Source organism: Chaetomium fimeti (genome assembly GCF_033439085.1).
Source record: "Chaetomium fimeti strain CBS 168.71 chromosome Unknown B0H64scaffold_1, whole genome shotgun sequence".
Lineage (NCBI taxonomy): Eukaryota > Fungi > Ascomycota > Sordariomycetes > Sordariales > Chaetomiaceae > Chaetomium > Chaetomium fimeti.
Window position 1 is genome coordinate 2,213,088 of NW_026944329.1, and position 25,003 is coordinate 2,238,090.

The window sequence follows — 25,003 nt, forward strand, 5'->3', positions numbered from 1 at the left end:
AAACTGCAACTGCGCCAACAAGGTTTCTCCCAGGGGCCCTGCACCATCTCCACTCCAGCCGAGCTTCCTCCTTGCCGGCTGTCCGTCCAGCGGGTGGATGCCCAGTTCTGTGCGGTGGGGGTCTGAATCAACAGGCCCAAGCCGAACTGCTCTCTCCCCGTGCGCTGTCGAACCCGCCCGCCCCCGTGCCCACCCCCTTCTTGCATGAGCGCAGCACCCACCGTTACATATCCCCAACACCCCATCATCGGAGATCCCGCTTCTTCCCCCTTTTCCCCAGCGCAGTCATTCATTTGCGACTCAGTTGACGACCAGTCGCGCTCGGCGCAGGGTCTCGGTGTTTTAACGATATCACGACACGACGGCGAGCAAGACACCACCGAAAAGCGCTGCGCTCACCATCTCGGTTTCCAGGTTCTCCTGATCCGACAACCGTATTTCGTTGTCTATTTTCCTTTTGGTTTCTCTCGATATTTTTCCTATCTCTCGGCGACGATTTCCCTCTTCTAGTAACGACCCTCAAACCTCGACATAACGTATAACTACGAAGGACGACCATTGACGAATCTTGCGCCTGCGCTTGGACTGGACGGACGACAGCCCCGCCCACCCCAGCCATCTGTTTTCGACCGACGCGCCTGCGCTAATCCAGTGGCGCGCCGCACATCAATCGACGCACTTTCAAAGCGGCTTCGATTGCGCGACTGCACCTAATTGACGTCGCGACTTGCGCATGAACATTATCCGCTTCTTGTCTTAGAAGCACCCTCGAAATAGCTCATTTCGACTCCTTGATGACACCTCGACATTCCAGTTCGAAGACAAGATGAATCCGCATTCCGGCCCTGCGACCCTTCCGCGGGGTTTCAAGTGTCCCGACTACGAGGCACCCAGCACGCCGGAACCGTTCCCCCAAATGGATGACGCTCAGATGCCTTCGGCCCCGAGGCCACGCCTGAAGTTGAGGAGGCGCGTTGTCTCCCAACTTACAGCGCCAACACAGCACTTCCTAGCCTCTGTCGCCGCCGCTGACGTCCCAATACCGAGCATCGAGGAACCCGAGATCGCTCACGACGACTGCGACATGAATGGCCCTAGTCCCTTCCCAGAATTCGACCACGACGATGACGAAGGAGATACGCAATTTCTCAGGCCTCAAGGGCGGGGATTGCCCGCGCCGAAAACGCCGGCGCCCGAGCTCGAAGCATCGATGCCGGCCTCCCGGTATCCCAATTGGGCGATTGGCTCGATTAGCAGCGCGGAGTCAACGCCAGAGCCCGACTATGAATCTAGCAGGCCCTCAACGTCGAGGTCAACACAAACTAGCGCATCACTGTTCAGCCGCTTCTCGCTTGCTTCAGACGAGGACCATTACGAGAACTTTGGAGACGAGAGCAAGGAAAAGGACAACTACCTTGCTGCCCCCAACGATGATGCGCCGTCCCGTGGCCCTGCAGACCTCCGAGGGAAAGCGAGGAAAGCGCCTTGGACGAAAGCGATGAGCGACCACCTGTGGTCAACTTTCATGTTGTACCTCCAGGACCCTAAAGTCACCCCTGTTCGCATGGGCAAGAGCTGCATCCCACCCCACGGCGTTTGTCTCCGTGTTTCACGAGAGGCAAAGAGGAGTTGGAAGGGCTCCAAGGCCCTGTCCAAAGCGACCGGCTCCGGCGAGGGTAGGAAGAGTGGGAGCGCCACTCCAACTGCGGACATGTCGGGCACGTTCATCCAGTGGCCCCATACATGTGCGGCCACCCGTGCGCATCTGCGGGATTTGTGCAAGTTGAAAGCCGGCTCTCGGACCAACAATTACAAATTCACCTCGCGGAACATCACGCCTTTCACCCAGGCTGCTGCCCGCCACTGGAACCGCCGCTCGACGCCGGGCCGTTCACCAGCTCCGTTTGCAACGCAGGATATGTCTCTCTCGCTTACCTTGAGTACATCCGAAAGCATGCAACCCAACGGCCCCCTCGCCCAACTTGCAGCATCAAATCCGGAACCTGCAGGCCCAAGCCGCTCGCCGCTCCTCGCAGGCCAAACCCTCGGCACTTTTGAAGGGGAGCCATCCTTTGCGGAACGGCGCCGGTTGGGGTCTCCCTTCGGCGCCAGCAGTTATGGGCCTAGCTCCTCTGGCTCCCTCGCGGCTGCTCTTGGCCTGACCGGCTCCATCCCGCGCCGGCAGTCCCAGACCGTCGGTCCACGACGGGCTCTCCAATCGCCCGTCCGACTCAGTAGGTCGGGTACCCAGAAGCGGCGGCATACACAATCTGGCGTTCCACGCAAGCGCCCCAGCATCGGCTCCGATCTGTGGCTTGACCCTGGCTTTCGCGCCGCGGTCGCGGCCGGCCCAGCTCCCACCCAGGAAGCCACCGAACCGAACCGCAACGACCCCTTTTTCATCCCCAAAATCCCGTCGGTACCCGCGCTCAGTTCCTCGACTAGCATGCCGAACGTCGGCGCGCAACTCGACGATTCGGCGCTCCCATTACCCCCACCCCGACTCGGCTCCCCGTTCACAGGGGAAGGCTCCAGTTTCAGCTTCCCTCACCGAGTGCACCGCGCGCACCAGGGCGGCAGCATCGACCTCGGCGTCCTCGGCCGGCCGTTCGCGACAATTCAACAATTCTCAAGCGACCCCAACCCGCTACCGGCGCGCAACAGCCTCGCCGATCGCCTCGCTTATATCGACCACCGCCTCAAGGAGCTCCGGCAGCGGGATGCGAATCACGCGTCCGAGTCGCCCCTGTAATACCATGGCTTCACAACACCCTAACCCCTCACCCCGGATCATTTCTTGGTGGTGCCATTCACTTCACTGTACATGTTCTGCTGTTTTGCGTCTTACCTAAACAGGAAGCGCGTTTTTCTTTTTGGATTTGCGACATGTCCACTATGATTATTACGACGTTCAAACGATACCACGTACGTCAAGGAGGTCTTGGACTGATGGTATGAACTTATGATGGGTGGTGGATGGATGGAAATACCCCGCTTGTTGGATTGAACATTTATCGTTTCGGAGCTTGTTCATATCGCGGTGGGCGTCTGCTTATTCTTTTTTTCCCTTCCTCATATACCCACTCCGTGGGCCGTTGGCGGAAATGTCTTGGAGTTGTTTTCCTTTGTTTTCACATTTACCACTCACTTACTCTCTCTTTCCTCTCTTCCTTATTTCAACAAGCTCATCATGGACGGCTTCATGAAAAATTACGACTGATACGAACGATGGGAACGGACGAAACGACCCTTGGAGTTCCAACCCCCTCCCTTCTTTTTATATGGGGTATATTCTTTTCAACCACATCGCATGCCTCGTTACGAGGCGGCGTATAACTTGACTTGGCGATTTGGCGACCCTGCATAGATGGGAGTTGGGCCTGAAGATAAAAACGACTGCCCTCCTTGAGGGCGATGATGAATGTTAATGCGGTGACGCATTTGATGCGGGTGATGGACGTTACGAAGTTTATATTGGCGATTTGGCTACTTAGCTGCTCTATCTAATTGCTAGTTAGTTGTTAGTTACAGAGTTGAATCGCATTCATTCACGAAACGCCTGGTTTAATTTTCCCTGATAACTAACCTCAGGAGACATGCATTGCACAAGTCAGGCTTTCAACGACTTGTTCGACGCTTGGCAATTCGTTCCGTTCTCCGCCATGTATGTATTCTGTACTCTTGTCTCGCATCCCACAATGCTACACAATTTGATTTGAAGCGAAAGCTCAAGAGGGCTGTCCGTTGTATGCATTGCCTTGCTGCTCGGGACCTAGGGCTTGGGAGGAAGATCTGGGCTTCGGGGTCTTCCAAGATCCCGGCCGGCAAGCCTTCAATGTGGGGCCGGCAGTTTAATGGGATCGCGACCAGACCCTGGGTCGCGTCTCTTGACTTTCCTCCTCCGCCAACCCTGAAAGTCCAAGCAACACCGCCTTATGCTATCGCTACAATGATGTCTCCACGGGGGTTGCGCGGGAACTTTGCCTTGGTGTCGCTATTCCTTGTAGCCTTTCTTTTCCTCGCCGACCCGGCAGCGGCGTCAACTGGCGACAGGCTGCCTGAGTTTAGAGAATGTGTTGAGGTTCGTGTCTCCTGACCACAAGCTTCCAAATTCCACAAAACACCGCCCATGCGCTGCGTAACAACTTGTCACAGCAACAAGAAGACTCTTACTAACGGATTGCCCCCTCAACAGATATGCGAACGCGAGAACTGCGGCCCCGACGCAGAACACCAAACCTCCATCCGTACGCCCCCTCCACCACACCACGCCCTCTCCCTCCCTAGATAGCTCCCACCACAAACAAACTAACACCCCCTCGCCTCCTCCCACCCGCAGCCCTCCACCGCCGCCTCCTCCTCTGGACCTGCCCCGCCGAATGCGACTACACCTGCCAGCAAATCGTGACCACAACACGGCTCGCCAGCACGCCGCCGCAGCCGGTGGTGCAGTTCCACGGCAAGTGGCCGTTCCGCCGGCTGCTGGGCATGCAGGAGCCGCTCAGCGTGCTCTTCTCGCTGGGCAACCTGGCCGCCCACTACTACGGCCTGCACCGCCAGGTGCTGCCGCGCATCCCCGCCGCCTACTCGATGCGGCCCTTCTACGTCTTCCTCGCCCGCCTCGGCATGGTCACCTGGTTCCTGAGCGCCGTGTTCCACACCCGCGACTTTAGGCTGACCGAGCGGTTGGACTATTTTGCCGCGGGTGCGTCGGTGCTGTATGGCATGTATTATGCCGCGGTGCGGATCTGGCGGCTGGATCGCCCGGGGAATGTGCGCGGGCTGAGGGCGTGGACGGCGCTTTGTGCTGTGCTGTACGCGTGCCATGTGGCGTATTTGGGCTTGTGGCGGTGGGATTACACGTACAACACGTTGGCGTGTGTGGTCTGTGGCGTGGTGCAGAACTTGTTGTGGAGTTACTTCAGTTGGACGAGGTATCGACAGACGGGCAAGGCGTGGGCTGTGTGGCCGGGGGTGGTGGTGATGTGGGTGGTGATAGCGATGAGCATGGAGTTGTTTGATTTTCCGCCGCTGTGGGAGAGTGTAGATGCGCACAGTTTGTGGCATCTGGGGACGATTGCGCCAGCAGTGCTGTTTTATCAGTAAGTGTTCGTTGGCTGGGTTCCCGGATGGCTTTGCTAACTCGCCATTTTTAGTTTCCTAGTCCAGGACGCGCAGGACGACATTGTTCGCAGTGCGCGGTTGAAGGCTTAAGAGCTGGGGCGACTTGTTTGTCGTGGTACTGCTTCAATGGGGGATTCGGACTAGTGTAAGAGTTTCACTACGCAGTTTGGTTTGGTTTAAACAAAATAATATGATCCAAACATGTTCAGATATATATGGTTAAAATAACCTGTGAAAACGCCATCCTCTACGGCTTACCCGCTCGCGTTCGATAGATCACCAGTTACACTCCTCCCTCAACAGACCGTACGTCACAATATCAAATACCCACCCATTCTTCGTCCCCGCCTTCCTTCTCGTCCCCTCATACACGAACCCGGCCCGCTCGAGCACCTTCACGCTGCCATCATTCCCCTCAAACACTATCCCTTCCAACCGGTTCACCTTCGGATACATCTCAAACACCCACTTGGCGTACGCGCGCAACGCCTCGGTCATGATCCCCTTGCCCCAGCACTTCTCCTCGGTCCAGTACCCGACCTCGAAGCAGAACTCCTCGATGTCCGACTTGGTCTTGATCCCGACCCCGCCGATCGGCACGTTGGTGACGGGGTCGCAGATGGCCAGCGAGGGGATCACGTCGGAGCCGGGCGCCTTGAAGGTGGTCGCGTACATGATCCACTGTTGCGCGTCCTCCAGCGTGTAGGGCGACTTGAAGCGGTACGACATGTACTTGGCCATGGCGGGCGAGTCACATGCCAGCTGGAGTGCGGGCGCGTCGGCCGGGTGGAGGTTGCGGAGGGTGCATTTGGTGAGGGTGAGGATGGTGGGTGGGGGGAAGGGGGTTGATGATGACGCCTGGGGCGGGTTTGCTTCTGGTTGGGACATTGTGTGGGAGGATATACCGTGGTTCGCGTCCCGGTGCTCTGTGGGCGTTGTTCGGGATGGTCGAGGAGGAGTTGCGAGTCAAATAACATGAAATCGTCGAAGGATTATGTGGTAAGAAGTGACGGCGTGAGTCACCTTCGCCGAACCGGAACAGGAAGGAGTTGACCACAGGAGAAATGCGAAGTACAGCCTTCAGTTAATTGAGCATATAAACCTTACACAATTTATACTTGACGGAATCCCCCCTCGTATCACAACCCGCCAGAGCCCCTTTATAGCTGAGGCTAGGTAGTCGTCCGCAATTGGGATAAAGCCCGAATACTAGACTCTTCCAACACAATACTTAGAAGCAAGGGGTGACCATTGTTAGATAACGCCACTCGGCTTCCTCCCGCTTACGAAACCGGATAGACCTAGATAGCCTCCCCCCGCTGCAAATAAACACATTTGACTCTTAACATCAAACGAGCAGGACTGACCTTGGTGTTTCGGTCGCTTCGCAACATTGAAGCCAAGATCTGAAACCAAGAATAGCTTGCCGAGCCCAAGCAGGGCAGTGGAGCCGAGCAGCGTTGCGGGGGGTCCGGTCCCTGGAAATGCCCCGCCGCACGCCAGGGACAGCCACATGGCTGCATCGTCCAATCACCGATGGGCTGACGCCCGATCGGATCCATGGATGTGGCTGCGGATTGTAAGGTGGCCTTAACTTTTGGCTAGCTGTTGGAGCTGAATGCGATCGTGGGGAACTTGGAAGCCTCGAGGAAGGGCTTACTGTCGACGGCGCTTTGTTCAATGCCAACCCAATTGATGCCGCTCTTTACTTTTTCTTGATTCCATTCTTGCGCCGCCTTATTCCTGCGTGATTTCTAGCGCCTTACACCTTGCTAAACCCGAACCTCGTGGTGTGGAACGTTTCAAACCGAGTCCCGGCCGAAGCGCTTGCGACAAGGCGCGCCAGACAGGATGCCGCCAAAGTCGAGGTTCACGAGGCTAGACGCCTTTACCAAGACCGTCGAAGATGCGCGCATCAGGACGACCTCGGGTGGCATTGTCACGATAGTGTCCCTCATCGTGGTCTTCTTCCTCGCCTGGGGGGAGTGGTCCGACTACCGTAGGATAGAGGTGCATCCGGAGTTGATCGTGGATAAAGGCAGAGGTATGGCATCACCCAGACTTTCCGGTGGCGCTGGAGGCTGACGGTTGGGGTTTTGAAAGGCGAGCGGATGGAGATCCACCTCAACATAACGTTCCCCCGGATTCCCTGCGAGCTGCTCACTCTCGATGTCATGGATATTTCGGGCGAGCAGCAACACGGCGTGCAACACGGTGTGACGAAGACAAGGCTGCGCCCGCAGAGCGAGGGCGGCGGCGATATTGACACAAAGTCGGTTAGTCTGTAAGCTCAACCACTGCGCCTACCTCAACCCCGCAACGGACAACTAACACTCAGAAAAGGCACGCCCGTGACGAGGTCGCCACCCACCTCGACCCAAACTACTGCGGCACTTGCTACGGCGCACAGGCCCCGTCTAGCGCGAAGAAACCCGGATGCTGCAACACCTGCGACGAAGTCAGGGACGCATACGCGCAAGCCGCTTGGGGCTTCGGTAGGGGCGAGGGTATCGAGCAGTGCGAGCGCGAGCACTACAGCGAGAAGCTGGATGAACAGCGTAACGAGGGCTGCCGCATTGAGGGTGGGCTCCGGGTGAACAAGGTCATCGGCAACTTCCACATCGCGCCCGGCCGCAGCTTCAGCAACGGCAACATGCACGTGCACGACCTCAAGAACTACTGGAACACGGCCACGAAGCACACCTTCTCCCACCAGATCCACCACCTGCGCTTCGGCCCGCAGCTGCCCGACGACCTGCACAAGAAGCTGGACGCCAGGAAGAACATGCCGTGGACGAACCACCACCTCAACCCGCTCGACGACACCCACCAGGAGACCGACGACGTCAACTACAACTACATGTACTTCCTCAAGATCGTGCCCACCTCGTACCTGCCGCTCGGCTGGGAGAAGACGTGGGCCGGCTTCCGCGAGGAGCACCACGCCGAGCTCGGCTCCTTCGGCGCCTCGGCCGACGGCAGCGTCGAGACTCACCAGTACTCGGTCACCAGCCACAAGCGGAGCCTGGCCGGCGGCGACGACTCGGCCGAGGGCCACCAGGAGCGCTTGCATGCGCGGGGCGGTATCCCGGGCGTTTTCTTCTCTTACGTAAGTCTTGGGCTCTCCGTTTGGTTGGGTGACGCAAGAACGCATGATGGGCGATCGCTAACTACTTGGTGACTAGGATATCTCCCCCATGAAGGTCATCAACAGGGAGGAGAAGGCCAAGACCTTCCTCGGCTTCGTCGCCGGTCTGTGCGCCATTGTCGGTGGCACCCTCACCGTGGCAGCGGCCATTGACCGTGCTCTGTTCGAGGGTGGCGTGCGGCTCAAGAAGATGAGGTCCAAGGATCTCTAGGGTTGGAAGGGGGGGATGTACTAGGGATGTAGTTGTTATATACCGCGGTTGGGTCTGCGCTGGTGTTGTTGTCGGTGGCTGTCGGGTTTGGAGCCGCTTTTGGCTAGTACACAAGTTTCCTAGAATGCATTGGGGGGGGAGTTACGGTTAGGTATAAACTATTTTGAGCCCTCAGCTCGGCCTTCGCTTCGTGTGCGCCGAATGCCCTGGCTCAGCTTGCTTGCCTTCCGAGTAACTATTGGAGAAGCACGACAAACGGTCGTTGTTCCAAGGCAACCTGGGAGCCATTCAACTCCGGGTACTTTCTCCGAGATAAAGTCGATAAAAAAGGCAGGATGTCCGGCAATGCCATGAGGCTTTCAAAATCATAAATGCTACATTACAGGTCGATAGTTAAATCGGGAGATTGGATATCAAGCACTGACAGTCATGTGGCCATTCTGCTCTCGGTCTGGACCCTGAAGATCGAAGAGTTCCACCGTGGGAACTGACCACTTTGTTCTCCTTCCCTCTTCAGGCGATCCATTTCGAAGTTTCAGGGAAGGTCCCGTTTTCCACCCAAAGACTTTTTGTTTCGGCAGAAACAATTGGTTGAATGGTCACTGGTGGTGCAATTTTACTTTCAGCCACCAAATGACCTGCACATGCAGGTCAGCTTTGCTCAGTGCTCAGCTCCGCTCTCAGCGATCGTGGAGAACCCTGTCGGCATCTGTTCGCTTCCGATTCGGCGCCAATTGCTGACGGGGCTGGCTGAGATGGATTAGCGGCCAAGATGAGAGTTGATAAACAGCTGAGCATCCTCGAGGCATCCCGAGTCGCACAATTGACAGGTTACCTCCCAGCAGTTGCCGTTGTCTGTCGGGGAGCTGAGATCGGGAAGGGGGCTTCCAGGTTTTTGCGTTCTTGGGGTCTCTTATTTTCTTCCTATTGGCTGAAGTCTCATCTCAACTTCCGAGTAATTTTGCAGGATCCAAATGCGCCTTGTGGCCCAGCATTTGCGAATTCTTTCTTGTTCGGACGATCTCCCGTTTCCTGACGGAAGCTAATAGCACGTCGATTTCACGCCGCGATGCAGGGCCATTGTGCAAAGGCCTTGACCGCCCTGTGGCAGTCGATGATCGGCAGCACACTAGCGAACGCCCACGGTCGAGGGACGACGTCTGGACTTCTTTGGATCGTCTAGCTTGTCGCTTGAAGCTTCGATTTCGAGTGGGGACGGGCGAGCGGCGACGATCTGTGCTTGTCTACATAAATAAATATTTTAAAACATCGTGAATTTAGCGAGGAAGGGTTTTTCATGTATATACCATCTGTACCTCGAGTAATGCCCTTGTGGGTATTAGTGAGAACCTTGACACTCGGTTCCGTTCGCTGTTTCAAACGGTGCGACGGGTTCGGCTGCAGGACCACCTATGCGGGCTGAAAGATGACGTCGTGTTTGTGATTCCAGCCCTGCCACGGCAGCTTGGGTTGGAGCTTCCAATTGCAGCCAACACGGGCCCGCCGGATTCAAGTTTGTCAAAAGCCCTAGGGAGTGGGAACGCTGGGCCGGAATGGTGGCCGCCAACAAAGGGCTTTGAACCACTGCGCCGACCACGCCGACCGACCTGCAGACGGGCCAGGCCGATCCGTTGGAGGGAAAAACGTTCTGGAAAAGGGGTCCTGCACCCCATCTTTCGCAGCGAGGTGTGGCTGGAATTCCACACCAGCGCCCGTTACCGCCAGGAACGGTGCGGAGACACTAGGCCGTTCTGGGTTAGCATCAAGCATTTATGGAACACTGCCTTTGCGAGCTTTACCGTTTCAGGCCTAGAGCATGGGAGTTCTTGTGGGTGCAAACCCCTTGCCCCCTGTCGGGCCATGCTTACCCACTTCCCCGTGTGCCCCTGTTTCTCCCCTTCCTCCTCGGCCAAATGTGACTCTCCTCCGATTTCCTGTCGCTTTCCATGTCCCCGCCTCTCGTGTTTTGCGCAGAAACAGCCACTGTCGTCCTTATCGCCGTTGACATTCGTTCGAACCAGTCCGACAATCAACTCGTCCACTCGTTGTGCGCCGCGTTCCGGTTGCGTATCTTAGTGGCCACTAAAAGTAGCCCATTGCCGATATAGAGATCGCTCCGCAATTATTTGTCTCTGATGCACTGCTCATCCCAGCAACAAATCCGGCGTCGACCTTGAAACCGACCACCCTCGTTCACGACCCCTCCGAGAACCCGACAACGTTTCGAAAGAGATCAGGATTTGGCGATTTTACTTGGAGACATCTTGCTTCTCGTTTTTTCTAGAGACCAACTTGTCAACTCGACTCCCGCCGAACCAAACTTTGCCCAACTCGGTTAATTCGCATGGTCGGGGTTGTTCACCACCGCATCTCTGTCGCTCGTTGTGGTCTGAGTTGACCTCACACTTCTATGCGCAACCACCGATTTAGCTCCAGCTCCCGTCGACGCTGCTGACACAGCTGCCCCTGACGTCTTCCCGTCGGCGTTAGGGTGCCCTTTACTGCGCCACCCTCATAAACACACCGATTCCCGAAGCCCGATTTGCGGCGGCTCGCGAGCACTGTATTGTGATCCGATACCGAACCTCACCATCATGTCGCAGCCACGACCGGATTTCATCGACCTCAGGTCCAAGTCGCAAGCCTCGGTTTCGCGACCCTTGCGATCTCCCCGCCTCCATGTTGCTGGCGAAGCACCCCCCGAATTGTCTCCCCTCGATGCGTTTGCGCAGCAGAGCCGGCTGCTAGCCAAGCAGTTAGAGGATAGCGCGAAGCTGGGTCGGCGTATGAGCCGACTACCCCCGCTGACTGTCGAGAGCCCTTTGATCGTTCAGGCCAGATCAGATTACTTCCGCTCTCTATCGCATGATTCCGCATCCGACGACGAACACCCACCGCTCCAAAACGTCGGGCTTGGGTTGAAAACAGAGATAGACGAAGACCACGCCGATCGACCTCGGTCGATGCACCCGCGCTTAAGCCACGTCCCACCCACTCCTGACCAGTCCATCCCGGTACCAGCCGTACCAAAGACCAATGTGGACCCCGCAAAGGGAAGGCAGCCGAGCGATGTAGCTACGGAGGGGGGTCTTTTCGGGATAGGGGCGCGCAGAGAACGGTCACCATCGCCCATGGGGGCCGGGCCTTCTTCCAGGAGGCAGGCGGACGGAAAAGCGGCGACTCAGGACGGTTTGCCTCACCAATCGCCGGTAGCCAGCGCTTCTATCACCAGCTCGCCTGAGCGACTCAGCAGGAACCCGTTTGAAGCTGCGGGCCTTGTACCTCCTAGGCCGATGTTCACGAAGAGATCCTCCAGCCTCATGTCGTCCCCCCTCGAGTCAACCGACGAAGAAGGAATTAGCAATCTGAGCACATCGGTTCAGTCTCTGGGCTCGCGCAAGTTCTCAACCAGCAGCAGCGTTCTTTCTCCCGCTTACCCCCCGTATCAACGTTCACCCTCGGTTGCATCAGACGCTTCTGGGCTTCCTCGACCACAGTTCAACTTTTCTAGGCCCCTAAGCAGAGCAGGGACGCCGAGCTTCGATCCACCAGCGCGTCAAGCGTCATCCGATAGCCAGGGTTCATTCTTCCCTCCCGACGACGCCGCCACTCCCAACAGTTTGACTAGCGAAACGTCGCGCGAAACTGCTGTCGACGACGACACCGCGGGCGCGCCGTCCTACATCTACTCCAAATTTGCATTACCGCGGGGGAAGGCGCTGCAGAGAGCCTCTGTTATCCTTCTTAATGACCCACCTACGCGGCCCTCGTTGGACCAACCTGTATCACCCACGAGCAACCCGCCAAGCTTTCCCGGAATCGGGCAGCCCCCGCCATCTCCTCCCACTCGGCCGTCCAGCTCCTCGGGGAACCGCCAGTTCGATGCCTCCCGGCCGTCGCAAGAGCGGAGTAAGCTGAGCACCGACATGATGCGGCCAGCTCAACAACCCTCTCCGAATCCCAGTAGACCGTCGACAGAGAGCGCTCCCGGGTCGGAAGAGGAACAACGAGGACGGAGTCTGGTTTCCCACCTGAATGACGCCGCCGCCGGAAAGTCCCTGGCGTCTACGGGAACTAGCGACTCGGCTAGCACCATCAAGGGCGGCAAGTCGGTGCATTCCGTTGCTCCCACCATGTCAGACATGACGGCAGAGGAACATGTGAGCAAGTCGATCGCTCTTCATGAGAGCGGCGCTGTGCAAGAGTCAACCTGGCATTTGCGACACGCTGCAAAGCAAGGCCACCCAACTGGCATGCTACTGTATGCCCTTGCTTGCCGTCACGGCTGGGGGATGCGCCCGAACCCGCGGGAAGGTGTTCAATGGCTTCGCAAAGCCGCAGACTCTGTCAGTCTAGAGATCAACGACGAAGAAGGCCAAGCCAAGAACGGCAAGGCGGTTGATTTTGCGGAACGCAAGACGCGCAACGCACAGTTCGCGCTCAGCATTTACGAGCTGGGCGTGAGCCACATGAACGGGTGGGGCATCGAGCAAGACAAGACTCTTGCACTCCGTTGTTTCGAGATCGCTGCGTGTAAGTTAGACGCACCAACGGTTGGCTCGACCTAGACTGACAGGATTTCTAGCTTGGGGCGACGTCGATGCGCTCGCGGAAGCAGGCTTCTGCTACGCTCAGGGTATCGGCTGCAAGAAGGACCTTAAGAAGAGCGCCAAGTTCTACCGTGAGGCCGAGTCGAAGGGGATGAGCATGGTCGGCAACAGCTGGTAAGATATCCATCTCTCTCGCCCTTTCCCGGCATACCTCGCATACTAACAAGTGTCTAGGATCCACAAGTCGAAATATGACGACGACAAAGACAAGCAGTCTCGGTCCAAGTCGAGGTCGAGAAAAAGCTTATTCAGCCGCAAGAAGGATTAACAAACGGGGAACGACACCGCCCCTCGCGCTATCATGCGCCTACAACACAACAACGTCTGGACGATTATGACACATATGCATCGGCATGATATTACATACCCCTTTTGTTTCTATGGAGTTGCTGGGAGTCGGTTTCCCAGAAAGGGGCATTTGTAATGCCCGGAGGCGATGATTAACACTGGACTATTGAACGGTTTTCTTTTCTTGATACACATTTTGAGCGCTGCGCGAGACACTTCATGCCGTGGTCTCTACGCATGAAAAGTAGGCGGAACGGTTGCGGTGTTTTACTTTTTCGTTCATTTCTTTGTCCGTTTCTCTGGCACATACTTATCAGGGGGTGGGGTTAAAGGGAAAAACTGTACCTGGACTTGTACACATTATCCAACCTTGTGTTTTGGAGAGATGGGGCCGGACGGGTGGATTCCCCCCCCGTTGTACGGGAGTTCGTCTGGGGCGGACAAAAGTTCTTCGTAGATATCCATATTTATACGGGCCTGGCATGGGCTGGGACGGTACATTTTAGCCTCGTGGGGTATGCAGACATTGGTTTACGGTCGAGCGGGTTTCTTGCGTTGACGCAGCGGTGTTGGCAAGTCGAAGCTAAAGCCAAGGGCTCATTGGGAGCAATGGGAGGGGTATCAATGGAAAGACGGCCACCATCACCGTTGAACAATGTGGAGCAAGTCATCTGGGGTTGTGCAAGAACCCGCGGCATCGTGATCCCGTTATTTGTACAAGAACATGTCTGTCTGTCTAGCCACCCGGACCCTTTGCCGTCAGAACTCCCGCCCCCGCGCCCAAGCACCCCCGCAGGGCTGGACCACCATTTAGGTGTCGACCTCCATCTTGTCGTCGTTCTCCTCGGTCAGTTCGTGCACGCTGACGAAGTTGCCCAGGTCCGCCTTGCGGATGATCTTCTCGTTGAGCACGGCGGTGGTGCCCTTGGGGAAGGCGTAGCTCCTGAGCTTCTGGGTGCGCTCGTTGGGCTTGATGTAGTTGCGCATCAGCGTCGTCTTGTCGGCGGTGATGACGGCCACGTCCACGTTGCTGCCGGACCCCAGGTCGTTCCAGATGCCCGCCTCGATCGCGTCGGCGCACAGCTTGACCGCCTCGTCCCGCGTCAGCGACGCCTTCCACTGCGTCTCGAACACCGACATGGCCGCCAGCGAGCCCGACCCCATCGTCACGTACGGCAGCTTGTCGGTCGACCCGTGCGCGTGCACCGTGAACAGGTGCGTGCCGGTCGGGTCCACGCCCGCCACCACCAGGTACGCGCCGATGTGGCCCTGGTACCGGAACAGGTGCTGCTTGAGCATCGTCATGCAGGTGACTACGCGGGCCTTGCGGCCCGTCGAGAGGGCGTGCAGCTCCAGCTGCGAGCTGATCAGGGCGGTTGTGAACTCGGTGTCGGCGGCCGTGCCGGCGCCCGCGCACCAGATGTTGGACGCGATGTAGTGCAGCTTCTCGCAGTTCTTGTCGGCGACGATGGGGCCCGAGGTGGCTCTTGTGTCGGCAGCGATCTGGTAGGGTGGAGGCGGGGTCAGACGGGGTTCCCCCTCCCTCTCTTTACAACCTGGAATGGAAACAACATAAACTTACCACCACGCCACCTTCGTATATGCACCCGACAATAGTCGTTCCTGTGCTGGTCGCCTTGGGCAGCGGGACTCCCCGAGCATGTAGCGCCGCATTGCGGTTGTAGTTTGAGAAGTCGAAGCCGGGCATATTGGCGATTGTGCTGCCTCTAGGTCGGGCCGCTGAATTACTTTGTCGGCGGTCGTGGTTGTGGGCGTGGTTGATATGTGTTTTCGCCGGGAGGGGAGCTTCGTCGTTGGCGGGATGGGGGGTTGTGGTGGGTTGTTGATGGTGGTTGGCGGGAGCTGGATGACGAGGCTAACGCTGCCTTCCCACTGAACGACAGGCGAGGCACAGGGCGGGCGGTTGAGCTCCCGTTGACGCGCCAAGGGGATGCTGCCTGACTCCACAGCCAGTCTCGCCAGCTCGGGGTGGGATGAAGATGGCCCAAGCTTCCCCACACGTGACGAGAGCTAGCCAAAACGGGGAGCAATTCGAGATGCAGGGGTTCCATCTGTTGCTGGCGCTGGCAGGCAAGGCAAGGCAGAAAAATCGTGGGTCGCGTCTGCTTTGAGCTATTGACGGCCATCTCGACGAGGGAGTCGCCCAACCACCACGCAGCGATCCAATATCCGCCTTGACTAATTGACGACATCCCACGACTGCGCATGCGCATTCCGATCCCTACCATTTTCAATACCATCCTATCGCCTAGCAACGTTTTACCCAAGCGGTTTAACTCAACCCACTGTTTACTTTTCAGCTAGCACCTTACCAACCACGCGCCGGTTGCCGAAAGCCCCTGTATTCCGGCTCACAACACACCACCCGCCAATGATTAGACGTAGCTTTTGACGGTCACGACCTCTCCCCGGAAAGAGGCAATAATAACAGCAGCCATGGCCTTCGGCTTCGGAGGCGCTAGCAACGCCATGATGGGTGCTTCCGCCGGTGGTGCGGGAGGAGTGACGCAGGGCAAGGACCTCGAGGTCATCCAAACAGAGGTGATTACAGCCTCTACTCGTAGTCGTACTGGATGTTTTGTTGGCTAACCGTGTCATCTTAGAGTCTCGGGTTCCTTTCTATTTCCGGCGAGGCCAAAGTTCAGCTGACCTCGAAATGGTCCCCTCCACCTGCACCCACAGCGTCGCTGATCAGTATCGCCTCGCGAAAAGGTCTGGTCGCTGCTGCTGGCCCCGATGCCGTTCACATTGCCACGACCGAGTCGGTACGAAAAGCCTTCGAGGGAGATAAGAACGGCGACAGTGAAGTGCGGCCGTTCAGCCCCCAGGCCAAGGTGCCGTTTCCGATTCGGATCTCGCAGCTTGCCTTCACCGCCGATGAACAATATTTGATTCTCTCCGCCGAGTCGGGTGGCGGTCTCGCAGTGTACGATGTCCAGGCGCTCACTCAGGGTGGAACACAACCCTCCTTCGAGCTCAGCACCAACCAGGAGACGCTACGGGCCCTAATCCCCAACCCAATGCCAGAGTCCGCCGGCCTTTGCGCAACCGTTACAAATAATGGGAACCTTTTTATGGCGAACTTGGCGGAGCGCAAGCTGGTTTCGGGGTCAAGCGGGCCAACCCTGCGCTCACAAGTTAGCTGCGCAGCATGGAGCACCAAGGGCAAGCAGCTGGTTGCTGGCATGGCAGATGGATCCATCTTCCAAATGACTCCGGATGGTGTTGAGAAAGCCCATATCCCAAAACCGCCAGGTTTGGGCGACTATCATGGTGCGTCTTCAGCTTTTCTTGCTGTCCCGTTTTTGTACTGACTCAAGTAGTTGCTTCGGTTACATGGCTCGAGAACCATGTTCTCCTCGTCGTCCACAACCCAACCAATGGCCAAGATCCGTCCGTTTTCCACCTCATCACAAGGCAACAGCCCCCGGGTGGGACCCCCACATTCACCTTTCAGAAGCTCACCGACCCTGTCGAGCCTTTTGTATCCGACAAGGCTCCTCACCACACCGTCCTGAGGCTTAGAGACTTCCCTCCGAATCTCCAGGATCTTCTTCTCTTGACCTCGACCGCCACTGAGGGAGTTGGCCTTCTGTCGCGGTCCAAGACCCCATTGACGTCCGATAAGCCCGCTGAAGCGATCACCAATGTTTTCACGACGACAGAACTTGCGGACGATTCTAAGCGAGCGCAACTGCCGATGAGCGAGGACTTGACCGAAACGTACCCGATTGGAGCTGCGATTGACCTGTCGAGCAAGGACAAGGTGTACAAGCCGATTCCAACTGACGAAATCGAGGTCTCGCCTGGCCCGCTACCGGGCTTGTGGGTGCTGAACAACGAGGGTGTTCTAGCGGCATGGTGGCTTGTTTACAACGAGTCTATCCGTGGAGGGACGACGTACCCAGGCATCGGCGCTGGTGATGCCGCTGCTCCGGCGTTCGCGGCCCCGCCGCCGACCGCCGCCGCTCCCTCGGCCTTTGCTTCTCCTGCCAACAAAGCTCCGGCATTCGGAACCCCGTCCACTGCTGCGTCCGCTTTCGGGGGCGCATCAGCTCTGGGGTCTAAACCATCTCCGTGGTCGACGGCCGGAGGTGCATCTGCAGCTCCAGCATTCGGTTCTAGTTCCTTCGGTAGCAAACCCGCCGCGGCCGCTCCGGGCGCGCCTGCTTTTGGCGCATCCTCTTTTGGAAGCAAGCCAGCAGCCCCCGCCTTTGGTCAATCCTCCAGCTTTGGTATGGGCCCCAAGGTCTCTCCTTGGGCGGCGGGATCAACCAGTGGCGCGGCACCCGCGTTTGGCCAAACCGCGTTTCCTAGCCCTAGCGCAAGCCCTGGTAAGGTCTTTGGCAGCAGCACCGCGGCGCCCGCGAGTGGTGGGTTCGCAACCTTCGCTGGCAAGGGCGGCTTTGCAGGTCTGGGCGGTGGTTCTGGCGGGTCGAGTATCTTCGGATCCAAGCCTGGCGGTGCCTTGACTTCGAATGCCCCCGAGGTCTCCATGGATACTGACACAGCCTTTCCCCCTCCGGCTGCCAAAGCCGACAAGCCCGCGCTTGGAAATTCACCTTTCGTCCTCGGAACAACCTTCAAGGCCGAGAAGTCTGCGGCCAATGATAACGAAAAGCCCAGGGACGGCGCAGGCAAGTCTCTGTTCGGGAGTGGATTTGGGCTTTCGCTGGATGATGCGTCCAAAAAGCCAGCTGCCCCTGTTTCCAAAGATATGGATATGGAAAGCACCACACCACCTCCAGTCGACGAGAAGCCCAAGTCGATTTTTAGCCCGGAGTCCACAACTCCAACGACCACACCGGCTCCTCAGAGGGTTGACTTTAAGAACGCAACATCGGCTGGTGGATCTAATCTTTTCCGCTCTAAGCTCCCTACGTCCGGTGGTATGACCAATATCTTTGGAACCCCTAAAGCCGCCCCTTCGATCTTCGGCACGCCAAAGGTCAAGCAGGAGGATAATAACAAGGGAGATCTGTCCAAGATCCCAGAGGCCCCTCTCCCACCTGATGCTACTAGTAAGGCGGTCTATTATTTGAGCTCTTCATCGTCGGGATCGGAATACTCACCTACAACAGTCTCCAAACCGCCGGCTAAAGCAGAGGATGCACCCTTACCGCCCGATTTCTCGGGCAAACCTGCGCAGAGGGGATCTGTGCCGGAAGCTGCGCCGTTACCCGCAGATTCCGTTTTCGCTAAACCCAAGCCCGAATCAAAGCCAACAACGCCTCCGGCTACCGAGGATGCGCCCTTGCCGCCAGACTTTCTCGCCAAGTCACCACCGAAGCAAGCGCCTACTTTGCCTGCTATGCCCGATAGCGCAAGTGACCATGGCTTATCTGAAGGCGAAGTGGAGGAGGATGAGGAAGAGGAGGAAGAGGAGGAGGGGGAGGAAGGGGAGGAAGGTGAGGAAGGTGACTATGAATCAGAAGCTGCCAGTGAAGGCAGTGGCGTCGATGTTGCTAAGGACCTCAGCCCGACAACAGGCTTTGGTGGCCAGACACCCGGCGCTACGCCCCAAAGCTCGTTTGGCGGGATGGGTGGAAGCACCTTTTCGACTATTTCTCGCACCGAAGCAGAACAAGCGCGGCCGTTATTTGGCGAGATCAGCAGAAACGCGCCTCCCTTGTACCCCAAGCCAGCCGTACCGCAGAGCCCCCGTTCGCCCAGTCCGATACGAGGCCCGCATCGCAGCAGCCTCCTCAGACCCAGCGAACCTAGCCGGTCCTTCAGCGCCCCAGGGGTGGCATCGCAGCTCCTGGGTAGAAAAACGGCGCCCCTGCAGTCGACGCTCGGATACAGCACTGGGCAACGCCCTCAAGTGGACCCGAATGTCCAAGCACAGCGGAAGCTCGCAGAGAAGATGCGGGCAGAAGAGCATGTGCTTGTCGACCCACAAGATGAAGGCATCCAGCAGATTCTGCAATCAAAGCTCGAGCCGACCCTCCAGATTCACGAATTCTTCACTGTCCAATCCCAGCTGGAGGCCTTAAACCCGGGTCGTGAAGAAGTACCTCTGGCCTGCGAAACGCTCTGGAGAGATATCAACCGTATGATCGACGTCCTGGGCCTCAACTCACGATCACTGCAGTCGTTCCTCCTTGGCCACACCACGCAGTTCAAGCAGGGCGGCCGAAGCAAGGAAGACCTCGAGAACCCGGAGGACTGGGTGCTTGTCGAGGTCGGTGAATTTGGCGCTGTACTCAACGAGGAGGTAGCACGGTGCGCGAAGGGTCGCATCCAAGACGTCGAAGCCGCTGAGGACGCCATCAAGGGTTTCGCCAGGGACCTCGCCAAGCTTCGCGCAAAGGAGGAAGACATGCGCAAGATCATCAGCGCGTACATCGACCCGGAACAGCTCGCCGTGACCAAGTCCTTGCCCCTCAGCGCCGAACAGGCGACGCAGCAAAACGAACTGCGCCGCTCCTACGCGACCTTCTCCCAGCTCCTCGCCGAGACGGAAGAAGCCCTGACGATGCTCCGAACCCGCATCGCCTCGGCGGGAGGCGCCTCCGGCAAGGGCCCGGTCCCCACCGTCGAGGCCATCATCCGCACCATCAACCGGATGACCAGCATGGCCGAGAAGCGCAGCGGCGACATCGACGTCCTCGAGAGCCAGATGCGCCGCCTCCGCCTCGGCTCTGTCGGCCCCACCACGCCCGGCCCCCGCAGCCGCGAGGGCTCGCCGTTTGTCACCCCGCAGCAGCAGCAGCAGCAGCGTAGGTCGCTGCTGCTGTCGTCGCCCGAAAAGGACGGCAGCAGGTTGATGCGGGAGTCGATGGCTAGCTCGGTTGCGTCGTATGCCGGGAGGGGCAGCATGTCGTCGTCGCTGATGTCGCCGAGGAAGAAGACCAGCATGTATACCCAGGAGGAGAAGATGGAGTTGCGGGAGCGCGAGGCCAAGAGGAGGGGTGCGCTGCAGATGCTGAAGAGGAGCTTGGCCAAGGCGGGGCCGAATGTCTCCAGGTTGAGGGATGATGATTGAGTGGGGAGGGCTGTGGTTGAGATGGGAGGGAGTGGTATGGTGGTATGGGGGGGAAGGATATGAATGAGTGGGCGGCGGTGAATCTGATATTGTTGTGTAGGGAGAAAGCGGGTCAGGAATAGCCGAAACTAAAGATGTATATCTTGGTTGTATTAGTATGATAGGCGATGCTCTGACGAGGAATTGGACTTTGAGCCTTCATAATGGACATAGACCTTGGGAAGTTAGTTGCTCGTGGTTTTGTTTTGGTTTCCTTTTCCTTGTGCCTAATCGACTCGAGAGAGCAAAGAGCTGGTTTTATACCTCTACCCAACGGAAGAAAATATCCACACCCAGGACCTCGTAGGTAGCCGTTCACATAGCACAAGCCAAACCCACAACTCAAGCCTGTCATAAAGCCATCGATTCTTCGCCCAAAGCCACATAACCGGATGAAACCCACCAACACCCGAGACACCGCCAGCCCTGATGACTCCCATGTAGCAAATCTTGGCGATATATATACACAATAGAGCACAGATTCATGAAACCCAGATTATACCGCCCAATACCCTTCCTCCTCCCTCCCACGTTTAATCATCCATTCAGACGCCAACCGACCCTCAGTCATCATTCCACTCATCCCCGCTCCTTACCCCGCTCGGCTGCCCCTTCCCATCAGCATGCACATCCTTCTTCTGCTGCGACGAGGCGGACGAAGAGCCGGGCGCATCCAAATCGTCATCCTCGTCCAGCGCCAGCGCAAGCTCATCCGGGTCGCGCATCTTGGCGTCCGGGTCCACGGCGCCGGTGACTTCGTCGTCATCATCGTCCAGCGCTTGCCCACGCTCGCGCTCGTGCTCCAGCACGCCCTCGTCGGCGCTGATGGAGATGCCGCGCGATCCCCACTTGGGGCGCACCCCGGCGCCGGCGCCGTTGGCGCCGTTGGTACCGCCGCCCGGTTGGTGGTGGTGGTTGAAGCCGTTGCCGCCGCCCAGCGCGGGGGCGCTCTCCTCGTCGTCGGTGTCGTTGCCGTTGCCGTTGACGTCGCGCGCGAAGCGCTTGTTGCCAAAGATGCGGCGCAGGAGCCAGCCGCGCGAGAGGTCGTCGGCGTCGACCACGCCGCCGTTGCGCAGCTTGACGCGCTGCCGCGACCAGTACACCCAGGCGAAGTCGAGGTAGAGCGCCGTCTGGATGACGCCGAAGATGACCGAGACCGGGTTCGGCTTCTTCATGTTGGTGTCGAGCTCCTTGAGGATCCAGTTGAGCAGGTAGAGGCCGCGGTAGGAGCCGAGGAAGACGATGTAGAAGGAGGTGATAACGGTGGGGATGGTGGTCTGGCGCAGGAGGAGGAGCTGCGGGAGGACGCAGACGGATTCGAGGACTTGGGAAAAGACCCAGAGGTACTAGTGGTTAAGAGGGTTAGCGGGGAGATGGAGGGGCGAGAGGGAAGGGTACCTCTTGGAAACTCCACCAGTCGTCAAAGATGAGCATGATGAAGGGTGACAGGAACAGGCACGCGGCGAGGATCACGGCGCTTAGCTTCCAGGCAACCTCCCGCTCGCGGGTGCGCGGGTAGACGAAGCGCATTATTCCGATGGTGTAGAAGGACGAGAGCAGGTAGAAGACCTTGAAGAAGTAGTTCCATGCGTATGATTCTCGGAAGAGATCAGTGTAGCGGGTGACGAAGACGAGGGCGTAGAACAGTTGTGTCAATAGGGAGACGCCTAGGTGGTAATGAGCGTCAGCATTGGCCATTCAGCCATCGACGAGAGCGCTAGAGCAGACAAACCCTCGGAACTCCTATTGCGATGGATAGAGAATATGAGGATGCATTTGGCCGTGATGTGCGACATGTCGGCCGCTATCCTAAAGATCTAACCACTCCCGTCAGTCGCTGCCCGGTGGTAAGACTGCCGTGACGGTTCAACTCACGGTCCACGCCATATTGTACTTGGCTAGGCACTCTGGCCTAAACTATTTGGTATACGTATGCGATGTTGGGAGAAGGGTTCGTTTGTCGGGTGGGTGGTTATGATGGCATCACTCGCGGCGCCTGCTCAGGGCAAGCTGAAACGGAAACCCGCCGAATCCTGAAAGTCGGGGTAGTTTGTTGTCGTTCGCAAAGGTTTGGGTTTCCCAACCGGAAGCAGCTGAATAACGTGGGCTAGCAGTTCGTGTCGATGGTCGCGAGAGTTGCGCATCGATGCTTGGGCGTGATGGGGGATGCAGCGTTGCTCGGTCCTCGACTGGATGGAACACGAATTGAGACGTCAGGCAGCCGGGGCCGGAACAGGGGGTGTGCTTGCCCGCGTATCAGCCAGCTGATAGCAGCTGTGCCAGCCAAATCAAGGGTTAGGGTCATATGCTGGTGAGTTCGTAACAGCATCATCATGTAAAAAAAGTGCGACATCGGGCCAATATGATTTTCCCGCTTATTATTTGTTCTACAAGGTCCCATTAAATAATCCAACGGCCGGGAAGTTGTAAAATCTCGCCGGTTCCGTCTCCGAACCCGCCTGCCCAATCCGGCAGTTGGCCTACGGGGAGCCGGGCTAAGCCCGGCCGCAGTGGAGTCCTTCGGTCCCGGGGGCCGGGAGTGAGGACCCTCCGAGATAATCGCGACAAGACAACTGACTATTTACTTGCGTGGCGCCAATAAGCATATGAGATGACAGCCAACGTGAGCGAGCCAAGAAGTCCCGGCCCATATCGAGCGAAAAGATCAGGCCCAGGCTCCTCCTCGTCAAGACCGGCGCCGCGCCGGAACAGCTTCCGAAGGTCCTCATAGCGCCCCTGCTTCTGGTACGTCAAAGCGAGGTCGGTAATGGCAATGAGTACGTCTGTATGGTCCTTCCCTAGCACCGTTTTGCGCATAAAAAGGACCAGCTCGCCCAGCTCGGCAGCCTCGGCCAACTTTCCCCTGCACCGATAAATGGACGCCAAGTTGCCACTTGCGAGTAGTGTAAGACGGTGGTCTCCACCCAGGACCTCCGTCGAAACCCTCAGGATAATGCTAGCATCCTGTTCGGCTGCGTCTAGCATGCCGAGCTTCTCGTACACCCAAACCAGGTCGTTCCAGCTCGCGAGTGTGGCCGGGTGCTCATGTCCCAGCGTTGCGAAGAGGTGCGCGGTCACTTGCCGGCCGAGGTCCTTGGCTTCTACCAGCTCGCCCTGGCCCCGGTAAATCAAGGCTAGGCCAATCTTGGAGCGCAAAGTGCGAAATGGTTGGAACTTCGAGTTGGAAGGATCGAATCCAATGATAGGTGAGCTACCCAAGTACCCGTAGGTACCTCCCTAGAGTAGCAGTCGTCCCAGCTCATCCACGAATCGGTCATCCGCCAGTCGCCTCTACGCTAGCTTAATGCCGTCACAGTTTGTCACCCCGGTGCAAAGTTTGAGCCAGTTTTCACACTTACACTAATCGTCTTCCAGTTTCGGCCGAAGACACTAGATAGCACCATATAGTAAGTGCAACTTCGTCCAGTCTTAGATATAAGGGGAGATGCCGCTGACCAGATTTGCCGACTAGGTCACTTGTTGGAGGAGGGCTAACTTCGCAACAGCAACCGATTCCACCGTATCGGCAGGGTTGTTATCGACTGGTGTGGTCTCGGATATGGTAGGTTCCTCGGGGTTGGGCCTGGGACCGGCCTTCATCGCGCCGGCCTTCCTTGCCGGCCTTCTATAAATCTTTTCGCACCTACTCTAACTAAAAGCCTCTAGACCAGTAACAAATCTCGAAACCCGATCAATTCAAGTTAGTTAAATGTGAAAAGTCCCAACCGCTAGAGGAACGCCATACTCTTAGCCGTTACGCTTGCCCTCGGGTCCAAATCGTCTTCATCGGCCGGGAGTCTGATGACGAGTCGAATGCGCGACTTTTTCGGCGGGTTATACTAGCTAAATGTGATTCTTCTGCCGTCTTCCGTCTCCACCTCCGATAAGAATCTCATCATCACTTCTGTCGCCTCTGGGTGTGCTGCTTTCTATGCTTCCCAGGCTCTGCTTGTTTTGTTTGCGCCAATGTTTGCTTCATCTCGGTTTTCGAGCGCGAGCATGAAACCACAGAGGTCTCTCATGGTCGGTCCTCCGAGTTCGTCGCGGATGTCGGGAGCCGGTATATCCTCTCCTAGTACGTTTTTTCTGAGCCGCTCTTCCTCGTTCTTATGCCATTTGAGGACCCTAGTCCGGAATGGCCGGCTAAAGGTGTAGGTATATAGGTATGTACCTCGGGAGGTATGTACCTGCCATCTACCACCTAGGTAGGTACCTAGGTACCCGATTCCGGTAGGCGGAGTCGGGTGCACCTTCGACTCACTCACGAAGAGGCATGGCGACAGTTCCGTTCCAACTTGCTCGAAGCAACCCCCGGATCACATTCAATGCGGCATGCATTCGTCACTCGCTGCGAGTGGACAATCTGGCCGCGCACCCTGCAGGAGCTGAACGTCGAGTCAGGGGTTGTCCAACCAATCTACGCCCCCGCGACTGGCAAAGGTCACCCTCACTTGCCCTGCGGTACAACCTCAGCCTACATACACGCAGAGAAATGCCTGACTCCCAAGTGTGCCGGCACTGTCGGGTGTCATGTCACCCTCTGGCCAAAAAAACCCGGACTCGAAAGGAAGCAA

General features: G+C 57.5%; 10 protein-coding genes across 10 annotated transcripts; 6 read left to right on the top strand and 4 right to left on the bottom strand.

Annotated features, from left to right (window-relative positions):
* Window positions 1-722: 722 nt before the first annotated feature.
* On the top strand, window positions 723-2,795 carry B0H64DRAFT_16445 (uncharacterized protein). Its single transcript, XM_062798652.1, has one exon. It carries the CDS (start codon window positions 827-829, stop codon window positions 2,750-2,752), a length of 1,926 nt encoding a protein of 641 aa, XP_062663993.1. The 5' UTR covers window positions 723-826; the 3' UTR covers window positions 2,753-2,795.
* B0H64DRAFT_381005 (uncharacterized protein) lies at window positions 2,792-3,825 on the top strand. Its single transcript, XM_062802773.1, has 2 exons — window positions 2,792-3,510; window positions 3,587-3,825. Exon 1 carries the CDS (start codon window positions 2,977-2,979, stop codon window positions 3,334-3,336), a length of 360 nt encoding a protein of 119 aa, XP_062663994.1. The 5' UTR covers window positions 2,792-2,976; the 3' UTR covers window positions 3,337-3,510; window positions 3,587-3,825.
* Window positions 3,826-3,952: 127 nt separating this feature from the next.
* Window positions 3,953-5,214, top strand: B0H64DRAFT_437647 (Per1-like-domain-containing protein; the record flags this gene model as incomplete). The annotated part of the gene is made up of 4 exons (XM_062806273.1): window positions 3,953-4,081; window positions 4,196-4,247; window positions 4,340-5,102; window positions 5,157-5,214. The coding sequence occupies 4 exons, from the start codon at window positions 3,953-3,955 to the stop codon at window positions 5,212-5,214; spliced, it is 1,002 nt and encodes a 333-aa protein (XP_062663995.1).
* Window positions 5,215-5,400: 186 nt separating this feature from the next.
* On the bottom strand, window positions 5,401-6,012 carry B0H64DRAFT_437648 (acyl-CoA N-acyltransferase; the record flags this gene model as incomplete). The annotated part of the gene is made up of 1 exon (XM_062806274.1): window positions 5,401-6,012. One exon carries the CDS (start codon window positions 6,010-6,012, stop codon window positions 5,401-5,403), a length of 612 nt encoding a protein of 203 aa, XP_062663996.1.
* Window positions 6,013-6,709: 697 nt separating this feature from the next.
* Window positions 6,710-8,869, top strand: B0H64DRAFT_16385 (endoplasmic reticulum vesicle transporter-domain-containing protein). Its single transcript, XM_062798642.1, has 4 exons — window positions 6,710-7,168; window positions 7,228-7,408; window positions 7,468-8,233; window positions 8,310-8,869. Exons 1-4 carry the CDS (start codon window positions 6,976-6,978, stop codon window positions 8,481-8,483), a joined length of 1,314 nt encoding a protein of 437 aa, XP_062663997.1. The 5' UTR covers window positions 6,710-6,975; the 3' UTR covers window positions 8,484-8,869.
* Window positions 8,870-10,818: 1,949 nt separating this feature from the next.
* B0H64DRAFT_16345 (uncharacterized protein) lies at window positions 10,819-13,676 on the top strand. Its single transcript, XM_062798636.1, has 3 exons — window positions 10,819-13,016; window positions 13,069-13,207; window positions 13,268-13,676. The coding sequence occupies exons 1-3, from the start codon at window positions 11,078-11,080 to the stop codon at window positions 13,359-13,361; spliced, it is 2,172 nt and encodes a 723-aa protein (XP_062663998.1). The 5' UTR covers window positions 10,819-11,077; the 3' UTR covers window positions 13,362-13,676.
* Window positions 13,677-14,056: 380 nt separating this feature from the next.
* B0H64DRAFT_333901 (proteasome subunit beta type 7 precursor) lies at window positions 14,057-15,322 on the bottom strand. Its single transcript, XM_062801086.1, has 2 exons — window positions 14,964-15,322; window positions 14,057-14,884 (listed from the first exon to the last, which is right to left on the bottom strand). Exons 1-2 carry the CDS (start codon window positions 15,087-15,089, stop codon window positions 14,192-14,194), a joined length of 819 nt encoding a protein of 272 aa, XP_062663999.1. The 5' UTR covers window positions 15,090-15,322; the 3' UTR covers window positions 14,057-14,191.
* Window positions 15,323-15,471: 149 nt separating this feature from the next.
* B0H64DRAFT_16485 (uncharacterized protein) lies at window positions 15,472-20,446 on the top strand. Its single transcript, XM_062798661.1, has 4 exons — window positions 15,472-15,943; window positions 16,006-16,675; window positions 16,726-18,423; window positions 18,484-20,446. The coding sequence occupies exons 1-4, from the start codon at window positions 15,839-15,841 to the stop codon at window positions 20,388-20,390; spliced, it is 4,380 nt and encodes a 1,459-aa protein (XP_062664000.1). The 5' UTR covers window positions 15,472-15,838; the 3' UTR covers window positions 20,391-20,446.
* Window positions 20,447-20,888: 442 nt separating this feature from the next.
* Window positions 20,889-22,426, bottom strand: B0H64DRAFT_16490 (ER lumen protein retaining receptor-domain-containing protein). The gene is made up of 4 exons (XM_062798662.1): window positions 22,305-22,426; window positions 22,162-22,246; window positions 21,828-22,096; window positions 20,889-21,775 (listed from the first exon to the last, which is right to left on the bottom strand). The coding sequence occupies exons 1-4, from the start codon at window positions 22,314-22,316 to the stop codon at window positions 20,993-20,995; spliced, it is 1,149 nt and encodes a 382-aa protein (XP_062664001.1). The 5' UTR covers window positions 22,317-22,426; the 3' UTR covers window positions 20,889-20,992.
* Window positions 22,427-23,006: 580 nt separating this feature from the next.
* B0H64DRAFT_369739 (uncharacterized protein) lies at window positions 23,007-24,029 on the bottom strand (the record flags this gene model as incomplete). Its single annotated transcript, XM_062802053.1, has 3 exons — window positions 23,007-23,666; window positions 23,789-23,819; window positions 23,926-24,029. 3 exons carry the CDS (start codon window positions 24,027-24,029, stop codon window positions 23,007-23,009), a joined length of 795 nt encoding a protein of 264 aa, XP_062664002.1.
* Window positions 24,030-25,003: the final 974 nt, after the last annotated feature.

Bases quoted from the DNA above. Each gene is read 5' to 3' on its own strand.
- B0H64DRAFT_16490 (XM_062798662.1), bottom strand. The intron at 22,097-22,161 runs GTTTGTCTGCTC...ATTACCACCTAG, and splicing joins TCGCAATAGGAGTTCCGAGG to GCGTCTCCCTATTGACACAA. The intron at 21,776-21,827 runs GTACCCTTCCCT...CTTAACCACTAG, and splicing joins ACTGGTGGAGTTTCCAAGAG to TACCTCTGGGTCTTTTCCCA.
- B0H64DRAFT_333901 (XM_062801086.1), bottom strand. From the start codon at position 15,089: ATGCCCGGCTTCGACTTCTCAAACTACAACCGCAATGCGGCGCTACAT. The intron at 14,885-14,963 runs GTAAGTTTATGT...CCACCCTACCAG, and splicing joins TATACGAAGGTGGCGTGGTG to ATCGCTGCCGACACAAGAGC.
- B0H64DRAFT_381005 (XM_062802773.1), top strand. From the start codon at position 2,977: ATGGATGGAAATACCCCGCTTGTTGGATTGAACATTTATCGTTTCGGA.
- B0H64DRAFT_16385 (XM_062798642.1), top strand. From the start codon at position 6,976: ATGCCGCCAAAGTCGAGGTTCACGAGGCTAGACGCCTTTACCAAGACC. The intron at 7,169-7,227 runs GTATGGCATCAC...GGGTTTTGAAAG, and splicing joins GATCGTGGATAAAGGCAGAG to GCGAGCGGATGGAGATCCAC. The intron at 7,409-7,467 runs GTAAGCTCAACC...CACTCAGAAAAG, and splicing joins GACACAAAGTCGGTTAGTCT to GCACGCCCGTGACGAGGTCG.
- B0H64DRAFT_16345 (XM_062798636.1), top strand. From the start codon at position 11,078: ATGTCGCAGCCACGACCGGATTTCATCGACCTCAGGTCCAAGTCGCAA. The intron at 13,017-13,068 runs GTAAGTTAGACG...CAGGATTTCTAG, and splicing joins TTGTTTCGAGATCGCTGCGT to CTTGGGGCGACGTCGATGCG. The intron at 13,208-13,267 runs GTAAGATATCCA...ACAAGTGTCTAG, and splicing joins AGCATGGTCGGCAACAGCTG to GATCCACAAGTCGAAATATG.
- B0H64DRAFT_16445 (XM_062798652.1), top strand. From the start codon at position 827: ATGAATCCGCATTCCGGCCCTGCGACCCTTCCGCGGGGTTTCAAGTGT.
- B0H64DRAFT_16485 (XM_062798661.1), top strand. From the start codon at position 15,839: ATGGCCTTCGGCTTCGGAGGCGCTAGCAACGCCATGATGGGTGCTTCC. The intron at 15,944-16,005 runs GTGATTACAGCC...GTGTCATCTTAG, and splicing joins TCGAGGTCATCCAAACAGAG to AGTCTCGGGTTCCTTTCTAT. The intron at 18,424-18,483 runs GTAAGGCGGTCT...CACCTACAACAG, and splicing joins TCTCCCACCTGATGCTACTA to TCTCCAAACCGCCGGCTAAA.